The sequence below is a fragment of the Hippocampus comes genome, unplaced genomic scaffold (genome assembly GCF_001891065.2).
Source record: "Hippocampus comes isolate QL1 unplaced genomic scaffold, H_comes_QL1_v1.1 scaffold51, whole genome shotgun sequence".
Classification (NCBI taxonomy): domain Eukaryota; kingdom Metazoa; phylum Chordata; class Actinopteri; order Syngnathiformes; family Syngnathidae; genus Hippocampus; species Hippocampus comes.
This window is the reverse complement of record NW_017805497.1, coordinates 1631134-1652420: the sequence shown is the minus strand read 5'-3', so window position 1 is coordinate 1652420 and position 21287 is coordinate 1631134. Positions and strand designations below refer to the sequence as shown.

The 21287-nt window shown below is 42.0% G+C and overlaps 2 protein-coding genes and 1 long non-coding RNA gene across 3 annotated transcripts; 2 read left to right on the top strand and 1 right to left on the bottom strand.

The window, feature by feature from the left end:
- The first annotated feature begins 178 nt into the window (after positions 1–178).
- Positions 179–1918, top strand: xpa (xeroderma pigmentosum, complementation group A). The gene is made up of 4 exons (XM_019876799.1): positions 179–1031; positions 1111–1216; positions 1303–1586; positions 1666–1918. The coding sequence occupies exons 1-4, from the start codon at positions 737–739 to the stop codon at positions 1818–1820; spliced, it is 840 nt and encodes a 279-aa protein (XP_019732358.1). The 5' UTR covers positions 179–736; the 3' UTR covers positions 1821–1918.
- A 535-nt stretch (positions 1919–2453) lies between these two features.
- Positions 2454–6084, bottom strand: kpna7 (karyopherin alpha 7 (importin alpha 8)). The gene is made up of 12 exons (XM_019876798.1): positions 5921–6084; positions 5700–5843; positions 5537–5622; positions 5087–5255; positions 4868–4967; positions 4592–4674; positions 4335–4421; positions 3808–3984; positions 3472–3705; positions 3212–3394; positions 2991–3137; positions 2454–2596 (listed from the first exon to the last, which is right to left on the bottom strand). The coding sequence occupies exons 1-12, from the start codon at positions 5984–5986 to the stop codon at positions 2504–2506; spliced, it is 1569 nt and encodes a 522-aa protein (XP_019732357.1). The 5' UTR covers positions 5987–6084; the 3' UTR covers positions 2454–2503.
- A 914-nt stretch (positions 6085–6998) lies between these two features.
- LOC109519755 (uncharacterized) lies at positions 6999–20545 on the top strand. Its single transcript, XR_002169019.1, has 3 exons — positions 6999–7110; positions 18929–19106; positions 20365–20545. It is a non-coding gene; the product is annotated as an uncharacterized LOC109519755 (long non-coding RNA).
- The last annotated feature ends 742 nt before the right edge of the window (positions 20546–21287 follow it).

The window sequence follows — 21287 nt, the reverse complement described above, 5'->3', positions numbered from 1 at the left end:
ACACACAGACTCTCCCCCCCCTCTCTCTCTCACGCACACACACACACACAGACTTGAAAATATACTGTACAGCATTTAAAACACTATACAGTACTGTACATGTCAATATACAGTACAAATTCACACCACGCGATGGCGGTAGTAACTACAACCCAAACGTGAAAGTGTCAAGAAGAAGACGTTTCCCCGGTTAGGCTGTCATTTTTGCATTTCCCATAGATCTGAATTTGGGTAGATTTTGGAACGCCTCGTTCTTGGTGCGTGCCTTTGGCAACGCTAAACTTGTAGGGGAAAACGGCCCAGTGCAATTTTTGTGTATGGACGGCAAACAAACCCGAAAGAATAAGCATGATGGGATATTGTGCTCCATATGGTTGCGTACAACGCCGTACAATCACAACAAGGTAACTGGTAAAACCTTGCAGAGGTATAAAATTGTTTTGTCACCTTTTTTTCCAAATAGTCTGTATTCGCTGCACACGCTTTGACGTTGTCAAGTAACCATCGCGAAAATCGACTATTTTTTTGTATGTTTGTCCACGCGTTGCTTTGAGAGGAAACTCGCCCTTGCCAACATGGCCGTTACGTTAGCATGGTGTTCAGTTGGTCTTCGACAGTATATTACGTATCTGTAATTTTGTGTAACCATTCGACTCTGTGGACAGTGGGCATTTGAAGCAGGCGCGTTTGCGCTTCGAGTCGTCGTTCATGTCCAGTTGAGTCATTTTTTGTTACAATGAGCGATATGGACCCTTCCGGGGCACCGAGTGTGCGTGTTACGGATCCTCCCGTCGACGAACAATGTCCCAAACCCGAACTTTCTGCTGCAATGCGGGCAAAAATTGAGAGGAATCGACAACGGGCGCTGATGCTCCGACAAGCCCGGATAGCGAGCCGCCCTTTTGCTGCAGAGCAGAGTGCGACTTTGGCCAAAGTATGTAAAACCATCGACACCGGTGCGGGGTTTTTCATCGAAGAAGAGGAGGGCTTGCAGGAGAAGCAGACGGCCAATAGGGTGGTACATCAGCCAGGTTGGTGCGCGAGGCGCCTTTGTGTGTTTGTGGGATTGTTCGTTCATGTCATTTTGGAATGTCCTGAATCGGTTCGCAGCTCCGGTCATTGAGCCAGACTACCTGTTTTGTGATGACTGTCAAAAGCCTTTTATGGATTCCTACCTCAGCAACAGCTTCGACCTGTCTGTGTGTGACAAGTGCAGGTACCTGTATACACAAAACTTTTACTCTGCCATTTTATCACTGCCACACCATTTCTTCTTTCAACATTCAAGTATTTCTCCTTCAGAGACAGCACTGAGAAACACAAGTTGATCTCCAGAACTGAGGCCAAGCAGATCTACCTGCTGAAAGACTGTGATCTGGACAAGCGAGAGCCTCCTCTTAAGTTCATCTTGAAGAAAAACCCTCACAACCCACGCTGGGGGGACATGAAGCTCTACCTTAAAATACATGTAGAGAAGCGAAGTATGGAGGTGTGGGGTTCCGAGGCGGCGCTGGAGGAAGCCAAGGAGACGAGGGAAGAGAACAGAGAAGTGCAGAAGCAAAAACGCTTCAACAAGAAAGTCAAAGGTTAGTTAAATGCCTGAGCATGGAGCACGTTAGCGTGGAGGCTCAAGTCCTTATTAATGCGTTTGTTGTGTTTTGTCAGAGCTGCGTCGGGCAGTGAGGAGTAGCATGTGGACCAAAGATACTAGCGCTCACCAACATGAATATGGACCAGAGGTGGTGGTTGATCCGGAAGAGGATCTCTACAAGAAAACGTGCAGGACCTGCGGGCATGAACTCACCTATGAAAAGATGTAAACTGACACTACGGTGCAATGCCTCTGCTCGGAAGCATATTGTCACATTCTTCTGAATCACTTTTAGTTTAAAATTTTCTAATAAAACACTTGACTCGATACATGTAGATGTCTACTATCGTCTTGTGGAAGCTTCCATCCACTTCCATGTGACAGTTTGATTTCTTTTATTAGTTTATAAAAAGTAAACAAAGCTCAAGCTGCATAAAGTCAAGTGGAGCATTTTGAACTTTCATGTTTGACACATTTGCAATGTATACATCCTTATTGAAAACAGGAAATGAACTTGGAGCAGGTTTTAATCTACAGAACATCTTAATACGGCCACAACTCAAGTGGGTTTGTCTTGGGTGGTGAAGGAGTTGATGTGAATATGATTGAGGTACACTACTTCTGATGCAGTGAATTCCCATGAATTTGCAGTACAGCGTTGCAGATTTGAAAATGTTTTCACCTATCCATTTGCTGAAAAACAGATTCACACACAGGCAAAAATGCTTCTGTTGATACTTTAACAGTATCTGCAGTAAATAACTTACTCAGATATCTGCACCATCTTTTGATCGGTGATGGCATTTTGTTAAACTCAATCAGCCCCCCCCTCCCGCTCCCCAAAAATCAAATGACAAGTCAGTTTGGTATGAAAATATTTATTTTTCTCATCTAGTAGAACATTCCAGTAGTCTAAAATTCAAATCTTTTGACAGTGTCAGGGCTCTGGAATACAAAAGAATCTTCTGTCCTTGGGGCATCGACCTTAATCCCCTCCATCTCACCCTGTTAGAGAAAAGCAATGTAAAATGAGTCAAGCTGTAAATTGCTTGATGGAAGCTGAGGCAGCCTCTTTCCAACCATTAACCTCTCCACCAGCACTTTCAACAGAATTTTGTGTTGTTTTTAATGACCCTTTCAGCCATTCAGACTGTTAAACATACTATTGCCTCCAAATCTTAAAGTTATGTAATCAGTCTATGAATCCCCCCACCATTGTCCTTTCGCTAAAAACCAATGTTCTCCCTAAATGCGTCTAAAACCAATGTAAAGTTTACGGCAATGTGTAGACAAGGAAATTCACCATCAACTGCGTCTCAAAGATTATTCCTCGAATTATTTTTTAAACGTTGAATGCTCTCAAAGTCAAGTTTAAATTATACACAGTACATGGACTTACGTCGACAAAGTACTTTTCGATGATGTTGTGTGATGCCTGGTACACCATCTCGTTTTCATGGTTCTGGAGACTTTCAATGCGATCAAGTCCTCCCAGCTCTTCAATTAGCAGGCTGAGTTTCTCCGTCTCACCGAGCTTCTCTGCGGCCTTCACAGTAATTAACAAGTCAGACTCCAAGTGGTGATATCAGGTCATGCTTCAGCTGCACTGTCCCCACTCACCATAAAAATGTTGTTGATGGCATCGAGTATGACCAGAACGATTTTGGCATCTTTTACTTGCAGAAGGTTGATTATTGCCTCAAGTGCCCCACTATGCACCAATTGAACCACCTGCTCCACAGTGCCCCCGCTGGTGAAGTTTGTCACTGCCCACACTGCCTCCCTTTGAGTCTTGAAATCTCCCTTTAGGAAACAAAAGGGGACTAATCTACCAATTTGTGAAAGTTAATTGTTTGAAATTCTAACATTTTACCGCTTACATTTCTAAGTAGTTCTACCAAAGGTGGGAGTAGGCCACATGTGAGGAGCTGTTGGATTTGCGCGCATGGCCCAGCTGCAATGTTTGATAAGGCCCATGCCGCTTCCTTCTGGACATTGGCCTTCGGGTGGCTCATGAGGCGAGGAAGTATGCCAAGAACACCAGCATCAATAGCAGCCTGCGTCTGCAGATCTGAGCCACTCACGATGTTCCCGATGGCACGAAGGGCAGGCGTCTCAAGTATACAGGTACAAACAGAAAAAAAAAACCAAACAAACAAAAACAAAGCTTAGCTAACAATTTGACAAATCAACCAAGCTGTGAAGAATTTAGTTACCATGACACTCAGCTCCTTGTGGCTCATGAGCTCCACCAGCCGGTGGACTATACCTGTTCTGACCACAATAGCAATACGATCATTGTTACCGTCTGTCAGGTAGGAGATTGCCCAGCATGCATCTGACAAGATGTCCTTATCTCCAAGGTGGAGAAACTGGATCAGTGTAGGAAGGACCTGCATGAGTTCAACAGTTTCATCCTCAAATGCTGTACATCTAACTACACAACGTTTTAAGACAGTCACTCCAGGCCAACGATCATTCATTTGTTTACTTCTGTTATTGCTGAGCATTGACTTGCGTTTTGGGAGGATGCACATTCATTTCATGTGTTCATGAAAGTAAATATTGAATGCATCACTGTGTATGTGGCTAAAAACAAACAAACAAAAAAACATTCAAAAGTAGAGCCTTTGCCTGCAATGTAAAGTCAGCATACTTAATGCTGTGAGATCAGTAATGATCTTGACATAATCGGGACCATTTTGCATTACATTTCAGAAACCTTAATACAAAACGGACTTGCCTGTTGGACTGCAGACAAGGGTGGAAATGGGTTTTTATTCCTGCACAAGTTTGACAATGTCCACGTAAGGTTGCGTAGATAACCAACCTGAAAGGGATGAGCATATTTAAAAAAAAAAAAAAAAAAAAAAGCCTGCAAGTAACAGGCTAGGAATCTTTTTGGTCAAGATCTTTCCCCACTTTATTTAAGCAACAACTTTGATTACCAGAAATGGTCAAGAACTATGTAGTATCTTTAAAAAAAAAAAAAATGCTTACCGGGGTTTCTGGAGTGACCCGTGCCAGTAAGGCAGGGATCACCTTACATTCGATGAGGAAATCTCTATAATTTGGACCATCACCTGCAAGTTACAATAAGAAAGGAAAAAAACAGCAGCATGGAAAACTCATCTTGGTGGGAGAGCACACAAAAAGCCTCATTTTTACCAACACATTTTAGAATACTAAGCTCAAAATGATAAGCCACAAGTCGCTTGACTTCCTCATTATAAACGCTAAATGTATCATCTTGCTGAAGTAAATTAAGCGCATCACCTGCAATGTTCCCAAGGGCCCATACAGCTTGTTCACTGATGTGCAAATGTGGCGACGCCAACAGAGAAATGAAGCAGGGTACAGCGCCATGATCTACCACCTGTGTACAGAAATTGAATGTTCCGGCCCCAATTCTTTCAATGAAGTTTAAAAATAAATTGAGCTAAGTGTTATGTTTATGCCAACTGTGTCATACTGGTGTTCCTGCAATGCTCTCACCTGCTTTGTATGCCAAGATGTTCCAGAGGCGATGTTGGTCAGCGCCCAAGCGGCCTCAAACTGCAGATTGGGCTCATCCTCCATACTCAGGAAGAGCACAAAGCGGGTAAGGAGACCAGCGTCTATGATCTCTTGCGATGGAGGGTGACACTCTTGGGAAAGTAGTTTTCTAAAAAGGGTACCACACGTTATCACTTTTGAAACAGTTTCAAACAGAAGTCTAAAAATCACTTTATAGTGCTCGTGGCAGTTACTCGCAACCACTGCAAAGTGGCACAGTGTCCTGTGAGAGGTAATCCGTTTTGCTGCGGGAAATGGTCCCATTTCACTTCATTGGTAGGTGTTGCGTCTTTGCTTGTGTGAAGTACATTGAGTTGCCGTGTGTAGGCAATGCGCTATATAAATAAATGCCTTGACTAAAACACGCACACACAGTATTACTGTACTCACCTAGCAGCCTGGCATCCACGAATTTGAGCATTCTTGCAGTTAGCGTTTATATCTTTAAGAATTTCCTCGATGCTTAAAGTGCGAACCTACAACGATAGCCACGTTAAGCAGTTGCATAAGGCCAGCGCAGGCTTCCCAATACGTCAAGCGTCCCCGAGCTGACCTCGTCATTGGAGATAGCTGTCGGAGAAAGCGCATCATCGTCGGGAAGAGAAGACAACGTTATGTGTCTTCTCTTCATCAAGCGCTCATTCTTTTGAGTTTTGCGCAACTCCACGCACTCCGATAACCTCTTTTCTCGAAGTTTCTGAACACAAAGACAATTATGAGAGCGTCTTTCTAGAATTCGTTGGACTCTCACCCACGTGATGAGCTCAAACTTACGGTCAGGTCCTTCCCCTTGTTCTTGAAACGACTGATGCGGGCCTCGGGGTTATTCTTGGTGGGCATGGTGGGCTACAATGAAGCAGGTTGAGCTCGTTTGGCGTTCTCCAAAGCCTCAATGAGTGACAATAAGGCGCTCGTCTGCACTGGGCATATTTTAAAGTACAACTGCAGCTGTTGAACGCAATCAACTAATTAATGGGGTGCCTGATTGGCCGCGTGCAAGAAGTGACCGTAAAAGTAGCCAATCAAATGTACTCTTGGGAGCTTCTTCGTTACATTTGTGTGCTAAAGTCACATCTGACTTAATTTGCCCACTGACAGTTGACCATTGATTGTGTTTGGAACGTGAGCTGCAACGCTCCATCTGGACGATGGGTGGCAGCACAACACAATCTAGACCAGGAGGGCACGACCCGATTTAGTTTTTCATTCATTAATCTTCAATTAATTAGGTGCTGCGTTGAGTCACACTGGTGAGCCGCGGCATCCTACTAAGATCATATTGAAATATGAGCGTGTTCGTGTGAGGGAATCGGAAGTGACATTTATTTTTTTAGTTGCGGCATCACGATTTAAAGTGACCGTGTATGTTTCCATATCATACCACCCACTGTCAAGGTAGTCACGCATATCCAGAGCAATTTTAACACACAATTAAGCAGGAACACATCAGTTAAAATCACGATTTTGCTGATCTTAATTTACGAGTTCATGCATTTTTATTTGCAACGGATTTGCTTGTGTGTACCATCTCATCGTCTATTTCTATCTCATGACCCGATTCGCTAGCAATCAGCCGGTCAGAGTTGTCAAACGTCAAAGAAGGCCAACGCCAGTTTGCATACCGCGACCAGTGGCTCGTTCATTCAAATATATCTAAAAATCACAATGACACAAAAGTCTCTTAATTCTAAACAATTCTAAGTGGTGCCTTTTTTTTTTAGCTTTGTTCCTGCTTGCATTATCTGTGTGTGCGAGTGTGTGTTTGTGTGCAACATTAGTATCTGTAAACATTTTATTTCTTAAAACCATGACTGTGGACGGTATGATAAACAATTAGGCGTTGGCCTGGCCCGACCTCATTTAATTATCACAAGATTAACAGACTTGGCTGCTTGTCCAAGTATGCACACCGACAATGAGAAGCCTCGAAGTTAACACAACGTGGGGGTCCACCCAAAGACTTGGTATGTATATTAATTTAGATACAATCGGATTCCTCCGAAAGCCTTTTGATTCGCTTAATGTTGTAATTTACTCCACGTTCTCAATTTTGCATTTATGTGATTTTCTGAGCTAGATTGTGCTTAAAGACTGTTATTGTAAAACTTTAACTTGTGTCACCTTTGGCCTGTAGTTGAAGCCTTTTTAGAAATTTGTCGTTGCTCACATTTCATTTTCATTCTTCACCACAAATTCAATATGCTATTAATATTTCATGCTGCCTCTTCAAACCCCACCTGTCAATAATTGGTATAGTACACAATACAGGCTAATCCATCAAAATGACGTGAGTGTGTGTGTGTGTGTGTGTGTGTGTGTGTGCGTGCGCGTGCGCGTGCGTGCGTGCGTGTGTTAAATAGATCATTTGTTTCTGATGGCAAAGCTGCTGGGTTGAATAAATAGGCTGTGGGCCCAACAGCTGAGAGGTCCTAGTAAACCATTGCTCATTTCAGGACAAAGATGACACGGAAGATTTTAAAACAAGTACACAGATTTCCCAAACTAATTGCATTTGATGACTTTACTGCTGGTAGGTAACCTGCTGTCAATGCTCATCAATTTGGATCAAAACATTTAAAGTGGTGTCTGTCCCCTTTTGTGGTGACTTGCCATTTATCCCATCTTTGTCATCTTTTTAAAAATCTGATTAAGCCCGCTGTTGTCTATCGAAGTGAAAAAAATTGACATCTGAATGAACTGAAGTCTCATAAGACAAGTTGACATTCTCACATTGACAATTTCTTGAGTAATATTTTGAATGTAAATTTTGGTCGGTTCAAACTGAATGTATGATCTTTGCAGTGGTCCAATATTCAAGTACCACTGTGTACTCATGAATGTCCCTGTAAACTAAACAGGAAGGAGAGTTACAGTATATTGCCATCTTAACTCCCAGCAGATGTGTAGTGCAGAGGCGTTAGACTTACTGCTGTTTGTGAAAGTTGTAAAAAGCCATGAACAGGTTTCCCTTCATTGTCCTTCAAGTTGCCAAGTCAAACTATCATCAGCATGCAAGTGGAAAGCTTGTTACCCCGCACGTGGGCTTTCAAAGCAACTTGTCTTTTACGGCACACTGGTGATGTGCAGTAATAAGTGAGAGGCCACAATGTAGCGGAGTTTAGTTCTGGTGTTTATTTTATTTTTTGCAAATAAGAAGGTGGCTGGATTTGACACTGTTTACTGATGCTGCTGAGAGAACTTGGTGAAAAGGACATATAACCTTTGGAGAAAAGATTGAGTGGCCTATCTTTGTGCCCAGTGCAAGTCTAGCACAAAGTGCACACTCAATGTGCACAGGGCTGGATTTTTTTTTTTTTTCTTTTGGTATTTTCGTAGGCAGCCACAGTTATAACGGGGCATTTGTGAACACGGCTGACTTCCTTCCTGGCCAATGAAAGTGTCTCCACTCATTCCCTTTAAATTCAGAATAGGAGAGGCTTTTAAAATGCGGAAGCCGAAATGGATTCATTCACCGGACTCCATGCAGAAGATCGAAGTGCACAAAATACGTTCATAAGGGACTACAGGCAGACCTCCACCTTAAGATGATGTAAAGTTGACGAGCGCGATCACAGATCACCACTGTGAAGTGTTCATTTGGAAATCGCCCTCCACTCTAATTTTTTGTGTGAATAATCTGCCTGTGCTTTGATCAAAACCCATCAAAATCACATTGCGCCACCTGTGCTACAACTTGGACCTGCTTTTCGCTGGTCTACGGTCAGGTCTACTTTCTGTTATTAAACTGTCCGAAAGAAAACACTGGAACGCCAAGCATGGTGCACGCATGGCAGTTCATCGTATTCCCAAACATAGTCATCTAAACTCTCACTGGTTTGAAAATGAAGATGCACCAGTTTTACGCCGAGCTCAGTTGTGCCTGTCTACAAAAATACTGCCCTGAGACATACTTTCCATAAAGGTAGGCTTGAGTGTGTTTTGTGTCGAAGAAAACGAGTGCCTTGCCCTTTGGGAGAATGTTTGAGAGACTGTGAGCCAACATCAGTAACCCATGATCTCTTATATCCCATGATGGCCTCAAACATACAGTCATTTTCCCAGAAGAGTAGTTAGTTGCCCTAAAGGGAGTAGTCAGGTGTCCCTAAACTTTTGTCCCCTGTGTGTACGCGTTGACACTGACAGGAAAGGAAATCAAAGCAGCAGAGAGGTCATTGGGGCATGGGGTCTCGCTTTAAAGGTGAATGTGGAGTTCACAATAGTGCTGAGACAGGGACCACCACATTGACAGTAAAGGGCTCCATAGACAGAAAGTATGCATAACACACACTGCAGGCTGGGGGGTGCAGATGACAACAATAACATCCTTCATTCCTGTTCCGAGTCCATGAGTAAGGCAGGCAGCTGGCTTCCAGGCAAGAGAAGGGACTCAGGGGCTTTAAGGGTGACTTGGAGGGTAGAGTGATTGTTGCCGGGGTACTAGCATGTATCAGACGGATCTGTGCTGAGAGACCCCCCCCTTGCACTGGCATCCCATTGACTTGCAGCCCAGGCCTGAGAAAAGAACAGACAGATTTGGTAATATGAGGAAGGTCTTGACAGCTTGTGTGTGTGTGTGTGTGTGTGTGTGTGCGTGTGTGTGTGTGTGTGTGTGTGTGTTAGTGTTATTATTTTATGTGCAGGGCTTTGTTACAGCTGTGGCTGTTGCGGAAGTATTATATAGTTTAAATAATGATGATTTGAGTTTCTTTTGGCTTACATTGAAACAACATTGACTGGTGGAAGGTGTGTGTGTGTGTGTGTGTGTGTGTGTGTGTGTGTGTGTGTGTGTGTTTTAAGTGCAAGAAAGATAGACAAGGGGATTGGCGAAGTATAGACATCAAAGCGTAGTGGAAGAGAGAAACAGCTGGTCAGTGTGTGTGTGTGTGTGTGTGTGTGTGTGTGTGTGTGTGTGTGTGTGTGTTATGCATAAACACACCTTCAAAGTCGTTCCTAATGTGGCAGCCCACCTGACTTCAAGCATCAGTATGGGAACACTATCACACACTGCATAGAGTAACTGATCTTGTCTCTGTGCTTCCAAGCCGTATGCAAAACACACCTGTCACTGTGTCTTTGCGGTGTGTGTGTGTGTGTGTGCGTGTGTGTGTGTGTGTGTGTGTGTGTGTGTGTGTGTGTGTGTGCGTGTGTGCGTGTGTGCGTGCGAGAATGTGTACATAGGGCAATAAATGACAGGTTGTGTGGATCTTCCTGTCCTAACATGTAAAGGCTTCGTGCTCCACAGCTGGGCAGCTTCAGCCTGGATTCAGCCTCTGAGACAGAGGATCAAAATGAGAGACAAAACAGCAGGTGGATTTGTCACACATACAGTCGATGCTCGATAGTCACGTCATGCTTGGTAATTTGGAATAAATAGTTCAAAAATGGTCTCTTCAAAATTATTGTGGATTTTCTAAAATGTTAGGTGCCTTTTTCCCCCTCTTACTAGCCACACATCTGATACCTCGTCCTTTCGCCACAGTCTCCTACATTTTGGGCAACGCGAGGACCTAAACTCCACCAATGTGAACAGATAGACCTGCTGAGTAAAAAAAAAATACAAAAAACATGGCCCCACAAGTCAATAGAATGGGCATGCCCTTCCCTAAAATAATTTCCATACATTAACGACAATGAATTTACAAATTCTGATACTCAATTTGAAACTGACTCTCATCGTGAAGTTACAATAAATACACACATGTATCATTTCTGCAATGCACTGGATTTTGATACACAATATTTATCCTGTAAATATGGCCATTATTGTCTTATTTTCTGGCCCATTCAAATTTTGAGTATAAAGTCCGTCAGACAAAACGTGTATGATGATGATCAATCCCCTGTTTGGAGTGACAGCGGCACAAGCTAGTAGCAGATAAAAGTGCTGTGAAGTTGATGTACTTGATAGGTTGTGGCTAGTTTGGCGTCCACAAAAACACACTTCCATATAGTTGCACATGAAAAAAGGGGCATCAAATTCCCTGTCACTCTTTTCAGGTGTGCGGCTTCAGCTGTCACACGAACAAGGAGAAAACCAGCGTGCTTTGATAGAACCTCCATTTTGCATAATCTGCACACAGCATGCAATGATGCACGTTATGAATACTATTTCTTCAATGGAAAGTTGTATTAACAGTGCCCTTTCTGTTGAACTAAAGCGTACTGGTCACGCTGAAAACAAAACGAGTCGTTATGTTACAAGAATCGTGTCCTAATATTTTAGGGGGAAAGACTTTTTAGCAAGTGATAAAATAATCAGGCGATTTAATATTATTAGAAGAGCATTTTTTTTTCCAGTTTTGAATATTCTGAGAAAAATAACCTCATTAGCCAGGGGAGTGGTGCCCATCAGGAATTTCTGGAGTTTCACAAATTGCTGGTCCATTTCCAGTCCGTCGACAAATATGTTTCACCGCATGTCGGCCGCCGTACGCACCACCATCAATGAATATCCCTGCGCTGATTTATTATTTTTTCCCCCCAGTATGTTGCTGCTCACACGGCCGGAAAATTTAAAAGAAAAAGAAAAACAATCCTATTCAAAAATTTAATCTGAAAATTGAACGGCAGGTCAAGATCGATTTAATTTGGTTTTTCACTAGTTTTGGAAAAGTGACAACATATTTGTGGTAAATCGGATTGATGACAGGAAAAAAAAAAGACAAACAGTCTGTGTAGATCCTTCTCAGAAACTCACAAGAATGTGGACACGTTGCATAAACTGTTCTTACTGGTGATGGTCTTGGCAAGACACGGTGGTCATATTAACACACGTAAACAATATGTCTATGATTCTAAATTTATTAAGAAGAAAAAACAATGGCCATTTTCTTTTTAGAGTGACCCTAAGAATCCTGTATTCTCCTGACTACCAGGAAAAAAAAATGTTGTCCAATCACATTTATTTTGAAATTCCCCAATCTATGTGAAGTAATTGGACTACTCCAAAATAATTTTTGGAAATTCCACTCCAGAGGACATTTTTTAAACACTTGAATACTAGGCTCAAATACACTTAAAACAACTCAAACAACACTTTAACGTGTTCATAAGAGTCTTATAAATAAAATGCCAACAGCATTTCAAGACAAAATGTGTTTGATAAAAAGTATTACTTTTCCTCTTCCCATAAAAAGTGCTTGCACTGAGGGAAGCCATTTTCTTCTATTGAGAAGTCAAAGTAACAAAGCCCCACCCCCTACAAATTTGGTATCATTGGAAAGCACTGAATGTCCTCTTTAGAGCACAAAAGGAGTTAATGCGATTGGATGCACTGGGTGGGAGATATTTAGGTTCACAAATGTCCTCTACAGAGGACAAATTTGAACTACTGGTAGTCAGGGGGTTAAATTAAGCCGTTTGAATTACCATAACATTTAGTAGAAAAGGGACCAAAGGATCTCAGTCAAATCGCAGTGGAGGACCTGAGTCAGCAAACACAGTTTGTATTGATCCAAAAAAACCTGACATAATCAATTCAATTCCAATTGAATTGACATCAAGCCAAGAAAACGGCATTTCAACAATAGTAGACGAGTTCTTCTCCTTTGCCATTGATGCTGTGTCGGAGGCGCATTTGTCATGTCAAGACCTTCAGGGGAATTCCTGATGAATATTCAGTAAAAATCTATTCTTTCCTTTCTCCCCCGTTAATTCCACTGCACCGCAGCTCTCATGTTTGTTCTTGTTGCACATTAGTAAATGGCAGAGTCACGCGAGGTCACCTGAGGTGTCACTGGGTGTTTATGATGGCTGCTCGATATATCGTCTGTCGATTGCGCAGACACACAGATGACCATGGAATGTTCTATTGATCCGTTAATCTAGTGAAGTGTGAAAGTGGAAGGCTCTTATTTGGTTAAAATCATTGAAAGAAGAGACCTCATAAATCCTTGGGTTGCATTGGATTTACTTAATTTGGACACGTACATCGGTTGTGCATAATTCAAATGTGTTAAACATACAGTATATCATGTGAGTATTTTTGTGGAAAAGGGTAGAAAATTATGTCACTTGACCACCTTTTATTAATGCCCAACCGAAAGTTAAGTACTTTTTTTTTCCAGTGTGGCGACTGAAGGAAATGAGAAGGCGGAGAATAAATGGCGCCTATAGTCTTAATTGTCGTGCACAAATCTTTACCCCTCTTTATGTCTCTTCCCTTTCTCCTTCCTTTCCCATTCACTGCAGAGAAGTCTTTTGCAGTCTCTGCTTGAGATCGATATAGCTTGGCAAGTGATCGATTGACAGAGTGGGAGTGTGTGAGAGATGAGTTCAATACACTTCAATTTACCCTCACTTGCTTTAATTATTTCCACCCAGTTTGAGAGGCAGACAGAGAGGTGTGTGTGCGTGTGGGTGAATGTTCGTGTTTGTGTCGTAGTTTAGGTTGTAACCGTGTCAGTCAAGTGAATGTGGACAATAAAAATCGTGCTACGAATGAATTCAGCATCTTTTAAATATTAGCATGGTATTTGTTATTTATAATTATAATTTGTTTGTTGATTTATTTATTGATTTATAAAATGTGAAAGTGTTCAATAGCTGACCACTCGATGAAGACTTTACTCAAATGGTGAATTCTGGTAAGATTGTTTGAGCAATTTAAACTGTTCTCGTTTTGTTGGATCATTTTTTTTTTGTTCACTTTGTAGCTTTGTGCAGTGCATTCCTACAAAATTACATTTATCATAATATAATAATTTAGGCGGCGTGGTGACAAAGTGTTTCGCACAAGTTGCAATGCCGATTATTTGTAGGCGGGGCCTGCTTTTTTTTCCACCTGAGCCTGACTGTGTCATTGAAGGAATCAAGCAAGCATTGCAATGTTGTGTCGCTGATGGTGTCGTGGTACACCCGCCTGACTTGTGAGCGGGTAGCGTAGGGTCGGTTCCCACTCAGTGAGGGTGTGGATGTGGGTGTGAATGGTTGTTTGTCTCTACATGTACCCTGTGACTGACTGCCGATGAGTTCAGGGTGTAATGCGCGCAAAGTTAGCTGGGATAGTCTCCAGCGACTCTATTCAGGATAAGCGGTGTTGAAAATGGATGGATGGATGGATGTGTTATTGTTTTCTGGCCTGCCTTGTTACACTCTGTTGTCACATAGTGTCTGAAAACGGTTAGTCATCGTCACCAAAATTCATATGAACAGCTCTATGCATGTCAACTTCAACCTGTGAAAATATAAAAGCGATCAGCACAATATTTTGGATTTTATTTACCTGAAATGTGAGCTCCTTTGAAGAAAAGCCAATATCACCTCCACAAAATCCAAAATATTGTGCTACTCATTTTTATCTTTTTGCAGGTTGACGTGGACAAGAGTAGGAATGTACATGAGTTTTGGTAGCGATTGGTCATAGTTTTCAGCAATTTAGTGATGCTCAAGTTTTGTTCGACTCCATGGGTCAGAGTTTGGCTTGACAATAATTCAAAGCTGGGCTTTCAAAAATCCAGCACACGTGACCCGAGTGGGAATGCATTGCATTGGGTGGATGAATGGATGGATACCAGGGGGCTAACTAACCCTCCTGCCTAGTGTTGGTAACTTGGAGTGCATCATTTTGGAATAGGTGGTGGCAGACCTGATTTACTCCCTTGATGTGGAGTTGGGGAAAAAAGTAAGCCAAGCTTACACTTGTAGACTGAAATCTAATACATAACGACCCATGAAAAATTCAGCTTACGAAAATCTTGGAACGCATTGTGTTTGTGTATCCTGGTGACTTATCAAAGAAAACAGATCTGGCATGACAGAACCTGCATGTAAGTTGCTCATTTCCTCACTCTCTCAAGTGAGCCATGGAGATATGTACATTTTGGGGACGATTGATGCCCGTGATTATTAGTGATATATGTACAATTGTTTTCCGCTGACTTCCAACAAAAGAGAGAAAGAGGCCAATAGGCCGTGGCTGTATTCAGTTGAAAGGTGTGGTTTTAGATTCGTTAGTTATTTACTGATCTGTTCAAAACAAATTGATGAAATTGAAAATGCAAGCTAATCTCATTTTCCTGATCAATAAATACATAAAGTTTTTGAGTGAAAAAATTGGACATGGGATGATCCCTTTAATGAGAGATGCTGGTTGAAAGTGGTCAAATTCATGCATAATGCTCCAACTCTTCACGGAAGTTAAGCCCTCTTGCATTCTATATTATTGTTTGCTTGAGATATTTTACTGAGCAGCTACGACAGAAATACAGGTGTCACTTTCATTTCCGGTTCGAAGGATCTCATCGTAGTTTTCCTTTGTTAATGAGACGAGTGTAGAATCACAACCCCCCCCCCCCCAACAAAAAACACAAAGGGCAAGATTATCCATGCCAAGTTTAATATCATTCAAATGTATATGGGGTGTGTCTAAAGGTGTGGGTAGTAGTCACTCTTGGGTCTGTGAGGAGTCACGAGAGGTCAAATCATTTGTTAGTCAAAAGCGGTATATCTGTTGTGAGCATTGGGCAAGAGGTTTGTTTTGTCTGAATTCACCACAGCTGAGTCACTCGCACCATTACTCTCACGCACAGAGAGGCGATGAATGACAGCGCGCGTGTGATGTTGCATGTGTGCGCACGTGCGTTGTCGACCGCATGAAGATGGCCCGTGTGTGGGTGCCGCCTTTTGGAGATACGGACCAGCAGGGATCACCTTCACACCTGCCTGCCTTTTGGCAAAAACAAAACTCCTCATCCATCTCATGCACACGAGCACACGCTGTTTCATTCACACATCTTGTCATTGATGGCATAGTGTCGGAAATGTGTTGACAGCTCTGAAGAATTACAAACTACCATATTTCCTCAGTGGCCTGGTGGGGTGATTTACTCAACTACTGAAGGCCCTGGCACCAAAGGCATTAAAATCAAATCCTATATACACAGACACACAGAGACACACACACACACAGAGACACACACACACACACACACACAAATTCAAATGATATCCAGAAACATATGGGGAACATATTTTCTGTGTAGCGAGCACACATCTATGGCCAAAAAAGGGAGTTTTTTTTTTCTTCTCCGGCTAAGGGGGGGGGGGGCTTGACCAATATGTAGGAGGGATGAGGGAAGGAAAAAAAACAACACTTTTCATGACTTCACTTGAGATTCACTTATTAGTCTTCGGGCAGTTTGCCGGGACACCCTGAACTGGTTGCCAGCCAATTTCAAGACACACATAGAAAAACTATCATTTAATCGTATCAGAAAATAAACCAAAGACTGGACTACAGTGACCCCTGTTCATCATGGTCGATACATAAGAGACCTTTCTGCAATAGGTGAAAATCTGCAGCTCAAACATGGACGCACGATCTGTTTGTGCTTCAACTACCCTGATTCTAAAGGGAAGAGGAAAGCCTCTGATTGGCTGGGAGCTGGCTACGTTCCCTCCCACAGCGGCATACAACTGACCAAGTGCCATCTTCCACCTGTATAACTCTAAGAAAATACCCAAAACAAAGAAAACTCCACCCATTCAGACAATTCAACTGTGCTTTGTGCTAGACTTGCATTGGGCAGGAAAATAGGGTCCTATGTGTTAGATATGTGCATTTTAGAGGCAAGGTCTGGTGGGGTTAGTGCATTGACTTCACAGTACAGAGGTTGTGGGTTCGATCCCGGCTCCGGCCTTCGTGTGTAAAGTTTGCATGTTCTCCCCGGGGCTGCGTGGGTTTTCTCCGGGTATTCCGGTTTCCTCCCACATTCCAAAAAACATGCATGGCAGGCTGATTGAACACCCTAAATTGTCCCTAGGAGTGTGAGCTCGGATGGTTCTTCGTCTCTGTGTGCGCTGCGATTGGCTGGCAACCGTTTCAGGGTGTCCCCCGCCTGCTGCCCAAAGACAGCTGGGATAGACTCCAGCACCCCCGCGACCCTAAAGTGCTTCAGAAAATGGATGGATGGATGGATGGATGGTCTGGTGGGGTTGCGTCTGATGTGACAAACTGGTTGGAGAACGGTTGGCTGCTGGCTCAAGCAATGACAAATAAGCATCTTTGGGTTTTTTTTTTTCTTTTTTTAACTGATCCCCGAGCGTTAAATATCTGAATAGTGCATTGGTGCCAGTAGCTTTACTTTCCCATACACAAGGGTATTCCAGTCTTAAGTATAATGCAAAAAAAACGTTTTAAAAAACCCCGGCAACCAAAGAGGGCTGTGGTGGCTAGTGGGGGAACATTATACAGGAGACATGAAACATGTTTGGTTTGTTTTAGTTTGTTAATTGAACATATAAACAAATATATGAACATGAAATATTGGCATAGAAAGCTTACATGGTCAAAAGTGTTAAGGAAGAAGCTTTTTTTTTTAAAAGTGTTCAGTCCAACCCATTGTTCTCTGTACATTATATTTGAAAGAATGACCCTGCCAAGCACCAGGTCCTTGTTGTTCATCCCAATTTTACTTTTTAAAATCCATGCCTATCCCTTCATGGCTGCTTGCATGCCGAATCCAGTATGGGCAATCTAACCATTTGATGGAAAACCCCACAGAGGACTGCACCACAAAAAAAAAGAAAAAAAAAGAGGACTCAGAGGCAGGGCACTACACGCTCACACGCATGTATGTGCGCGCACACACACACACACACACACACACACACACACACACACACACACACACACGCAAGCCCTCGCACATCAGTCAGACATGCCTCTGGTCAGGAGAACCCCTGGCTCACCTTCACACAGATTCATAGATCACACACACTTTGGCGCACACACAGTCACTGTCTCTCTTTTGCTCTCAGTCACAGGCATACACGCACACGCACACACACCCACACGTACGTACACGAAAGTTGTGCTGACATGAATCTATGCAGTTACTTTGATTCATATAAACATGCCTCCCCCTTCCAGCGCGCGTGCACAAATACACACACACTCACACACACACACTTCAAAGGAAGATTGCAGCATGACAGGCTGCAACACTTCGAACCCACATGCAGCGTTACTGTTGGTAATACCTCCTCTCACAAAGCCACCTGTTTCTTAGAAACCTTCAAGCCATTCCTTCCTCACTCTGTACTGGTATGAACAGCAATACACACGCAAACACACACATGCTGGTACTCAGCCATCTTTCTGGCTCTGAGGTCCTCTCACCGCACACTGTGAACCCCTATCAGGGGATAACATCCAATCTGACTCTTTTCCTAACAAGACACAATGTTCTCCCTGCTTCTAAAGGTTGGTTTTACGTCAAAGGAGGTTCTTCTTTCCTTTTAAATGAAATCTGATTCAAAAAGCCGAAGTAGTTGTGGTCAAAAAATAAAATTACAATGTGCCCTGACATGATTTTCACCATGTTATGTTATGAAATTTGCAGTGAGCTCAACTTATTTTTAAAATCCAAAACTCTTTTGGCCAATCCTGTTGAGATATACTTAGATTCAATATGTTAAAATGTCTCATCATTATCATCCTTTTTGCAAAAGCTTATACACATTCTACACTGAGATACATTTGTGTTACAAAATTGTATGTAGTGAAAATGGTAAACCATGAAATGAGAAAAACGACGAAAACATTCATCACTGCTGAAATGGAATGACAATGAGAGAATCAGGTCAAAGAGTCCAATCCAATTTGAACAGATTCTCTGCGGCCAGCATTGGCAAGACAGTGGGGAAAGCAGTTCTTATTTTCTTGTTGAACAACATATGCCATTTGGCAGACAGAAAATTATACTGTAAATCCTGTAATGGTTTTTACATTACATGTTTTATTGAGTGTACATGCTTGTAAGTGCATTTTCCTCTTTGTAGAATTGAAAGACGGCAGAATGAAGGGGGAAGGATTGCTCTTTTCTCCCAACGTCAACAAGCACTCATCGTTGACATGAGCAGAAAGTGAATCAAACAGCCGGCGATGTGAAGCCCTTCGTCAAGATGCCACACACAGGCGAGATTTTGGAGACTGAATCTCAGTGAATTTGACGATCAAGTAAGTCTTGTATTTATCCGTCGATCCTTTTTCAACACCGTTGCGTATGATTAAATTGTGGCCCACCAATGTTATTTTTCATGTGCAACCAAAAAAGAAGAACTTTTTTTTCCAGAGTAGTTCAATTGTGAATGGAGTTCGGATTTTTGTATTTTGCTGTTAAGGTTTTGAAGAATGGGTAGGAGGTTTCTAGAAATGTCATTTAGCAACTGTGGAAAAACTAACAGTCACTCGCTGCTGTGAGGATATCAGGTGGGTAGCTGAGGTCAAAGGTGACATCGGCCTTTTCGGTACACTCCTTGTAAGCATCTTCATTAACTCTTTGGAGATTACTTTCCTCTATCAAAGCAAGAACCAGACTCACATTAAAGTACCAAACACAAGAAGGCAAACCCGAATTATGAAATGAAGCAGGGAAGCATAGTGCTTTGTGGTTACATGTCTCCCTCATAGTTCAGAGGTTCCACCATTCGAATCACAGCTCAGGCCTTCCCGTGTGAAGTTTGCAAGTTGTCACTTGTGTGGGTTATCTTTGCATGGGTAGCTTCCTTCCACATTCCAAAAACATGCGTGTTTTGGTTCAGTGCACACTCTAAATTGTCTGTGAATGTGAGCGCTTAATGACTGTCCAAGTGTGACTTGCGATTTACTACCGAGAGGTCCGGGTTATACCGTGCCTCTCAGCTCCAGCTCGGAGGAAAAGCGCTGTAGAAAATGGATTGATGGATGGATCGAGGTTGATGATTCAAAGCATCAAACATCATTTTAAACACTTTTATGAGTCAGAGAAGGTATTCTTTCCATTCAACATCCAAGTTAGTTTTTCATCCGACTTTTCATAATAATACAAAAATATGACAATTCAAACAACAAAGATTAAATAGTAGTTAAGTAATTATTTATTTAAAAAAAAGAAAAGGAAGAGAAATTTGTGGCATGCACAGCAAGATTCCACACACGTTCGAGCACAAACATTTGATTGACGGTGGGACATCCTTACTGACACAATCACTCTTACGCATATCTGTGCTCACTCTGTTAGTGGTATATTCATTCCGGGTTGTTCCAAGAAAAAGGCATGACTCACCTGTAGGTGGGCAGGTGAAGAGAGAAAGAAAGGAATGATGAAGGAGAGGATGAAAGACTGCAAATGCATCCGGCCTACCAGTCACTTGTTAATTGCGGTGAATGTCAGTGGAAGTGCAAACTGTCTCTTCACACTGATGACTTCATGTTATGTTTCCCCTTTTGTTTTCAGTGCTTCCATCAGCATGTAGTTGGCTTCAATGAACTAAAACTCTTGACATCTGCCACCCCCCTTGATTTTTTTTTTTTTAGCCATGAAATCCATGCTACATACTATTTCAAGGAGAATTTTACTGTAAATTAAATGTGACTCCTTTGTTTCGTATATAAAACACGGTTGCAGTTTAAATCTATGTGGTTGTTGTTGTTATTTATTTATTTATTTATTTTTGTCACCAGATAAATATTATATCCAATTGTGTAGATTGTTGCAACCAATTAGTGCAAAAAACAAAAGCACAACATGGCACCCACGGTATTACTGTTTTCTTGAATCTCCTTTTTCTCGAGACCTTTACCAAGGCAACCATAGTGTTGGGCCTCTGCCCTCGTGAAATAAACACCTGCCCGGAATAATAACATGTAGGAGAAAACAAAAAAAAACCCTTTCATTTAATCCACATTGACACACCTTTGAAAATGTTTTTTTAATCTTTCTGTAGATTTATGAGGACTTGAACTATGTTTCGTATCTGCCACAGGGATTATCATGAATATTAGTGAATAATTTTAGCTGACATTCTTACATATGTATTGTTTAAAGAAGCTAACTCTCTGACATAGTATTTAGCTTTTGGTAGCTTGTCTGTTTTGAACTCAACGCCTCCTGTTTCCTGACCAAAAACTTAAACTCCAGTATAATGCCAATGGCAAATCTACAGTTTCATTCATGGAAACCATGTTTCTCTGTAAAATTTTACTTTAATGCACAAAAAAGGTCATATTTGTTGTTTTGGGATCAAAATAGTCAACTAAATTCTTCAAATTTAGTTGAAGATCTCTACATTTTGCAGGAAAAACAAAATTCTTTTTACCGAACATGAAGATGCAGCAATATACATTTTAGCATATGAATATGCAGAAATGACACACAAA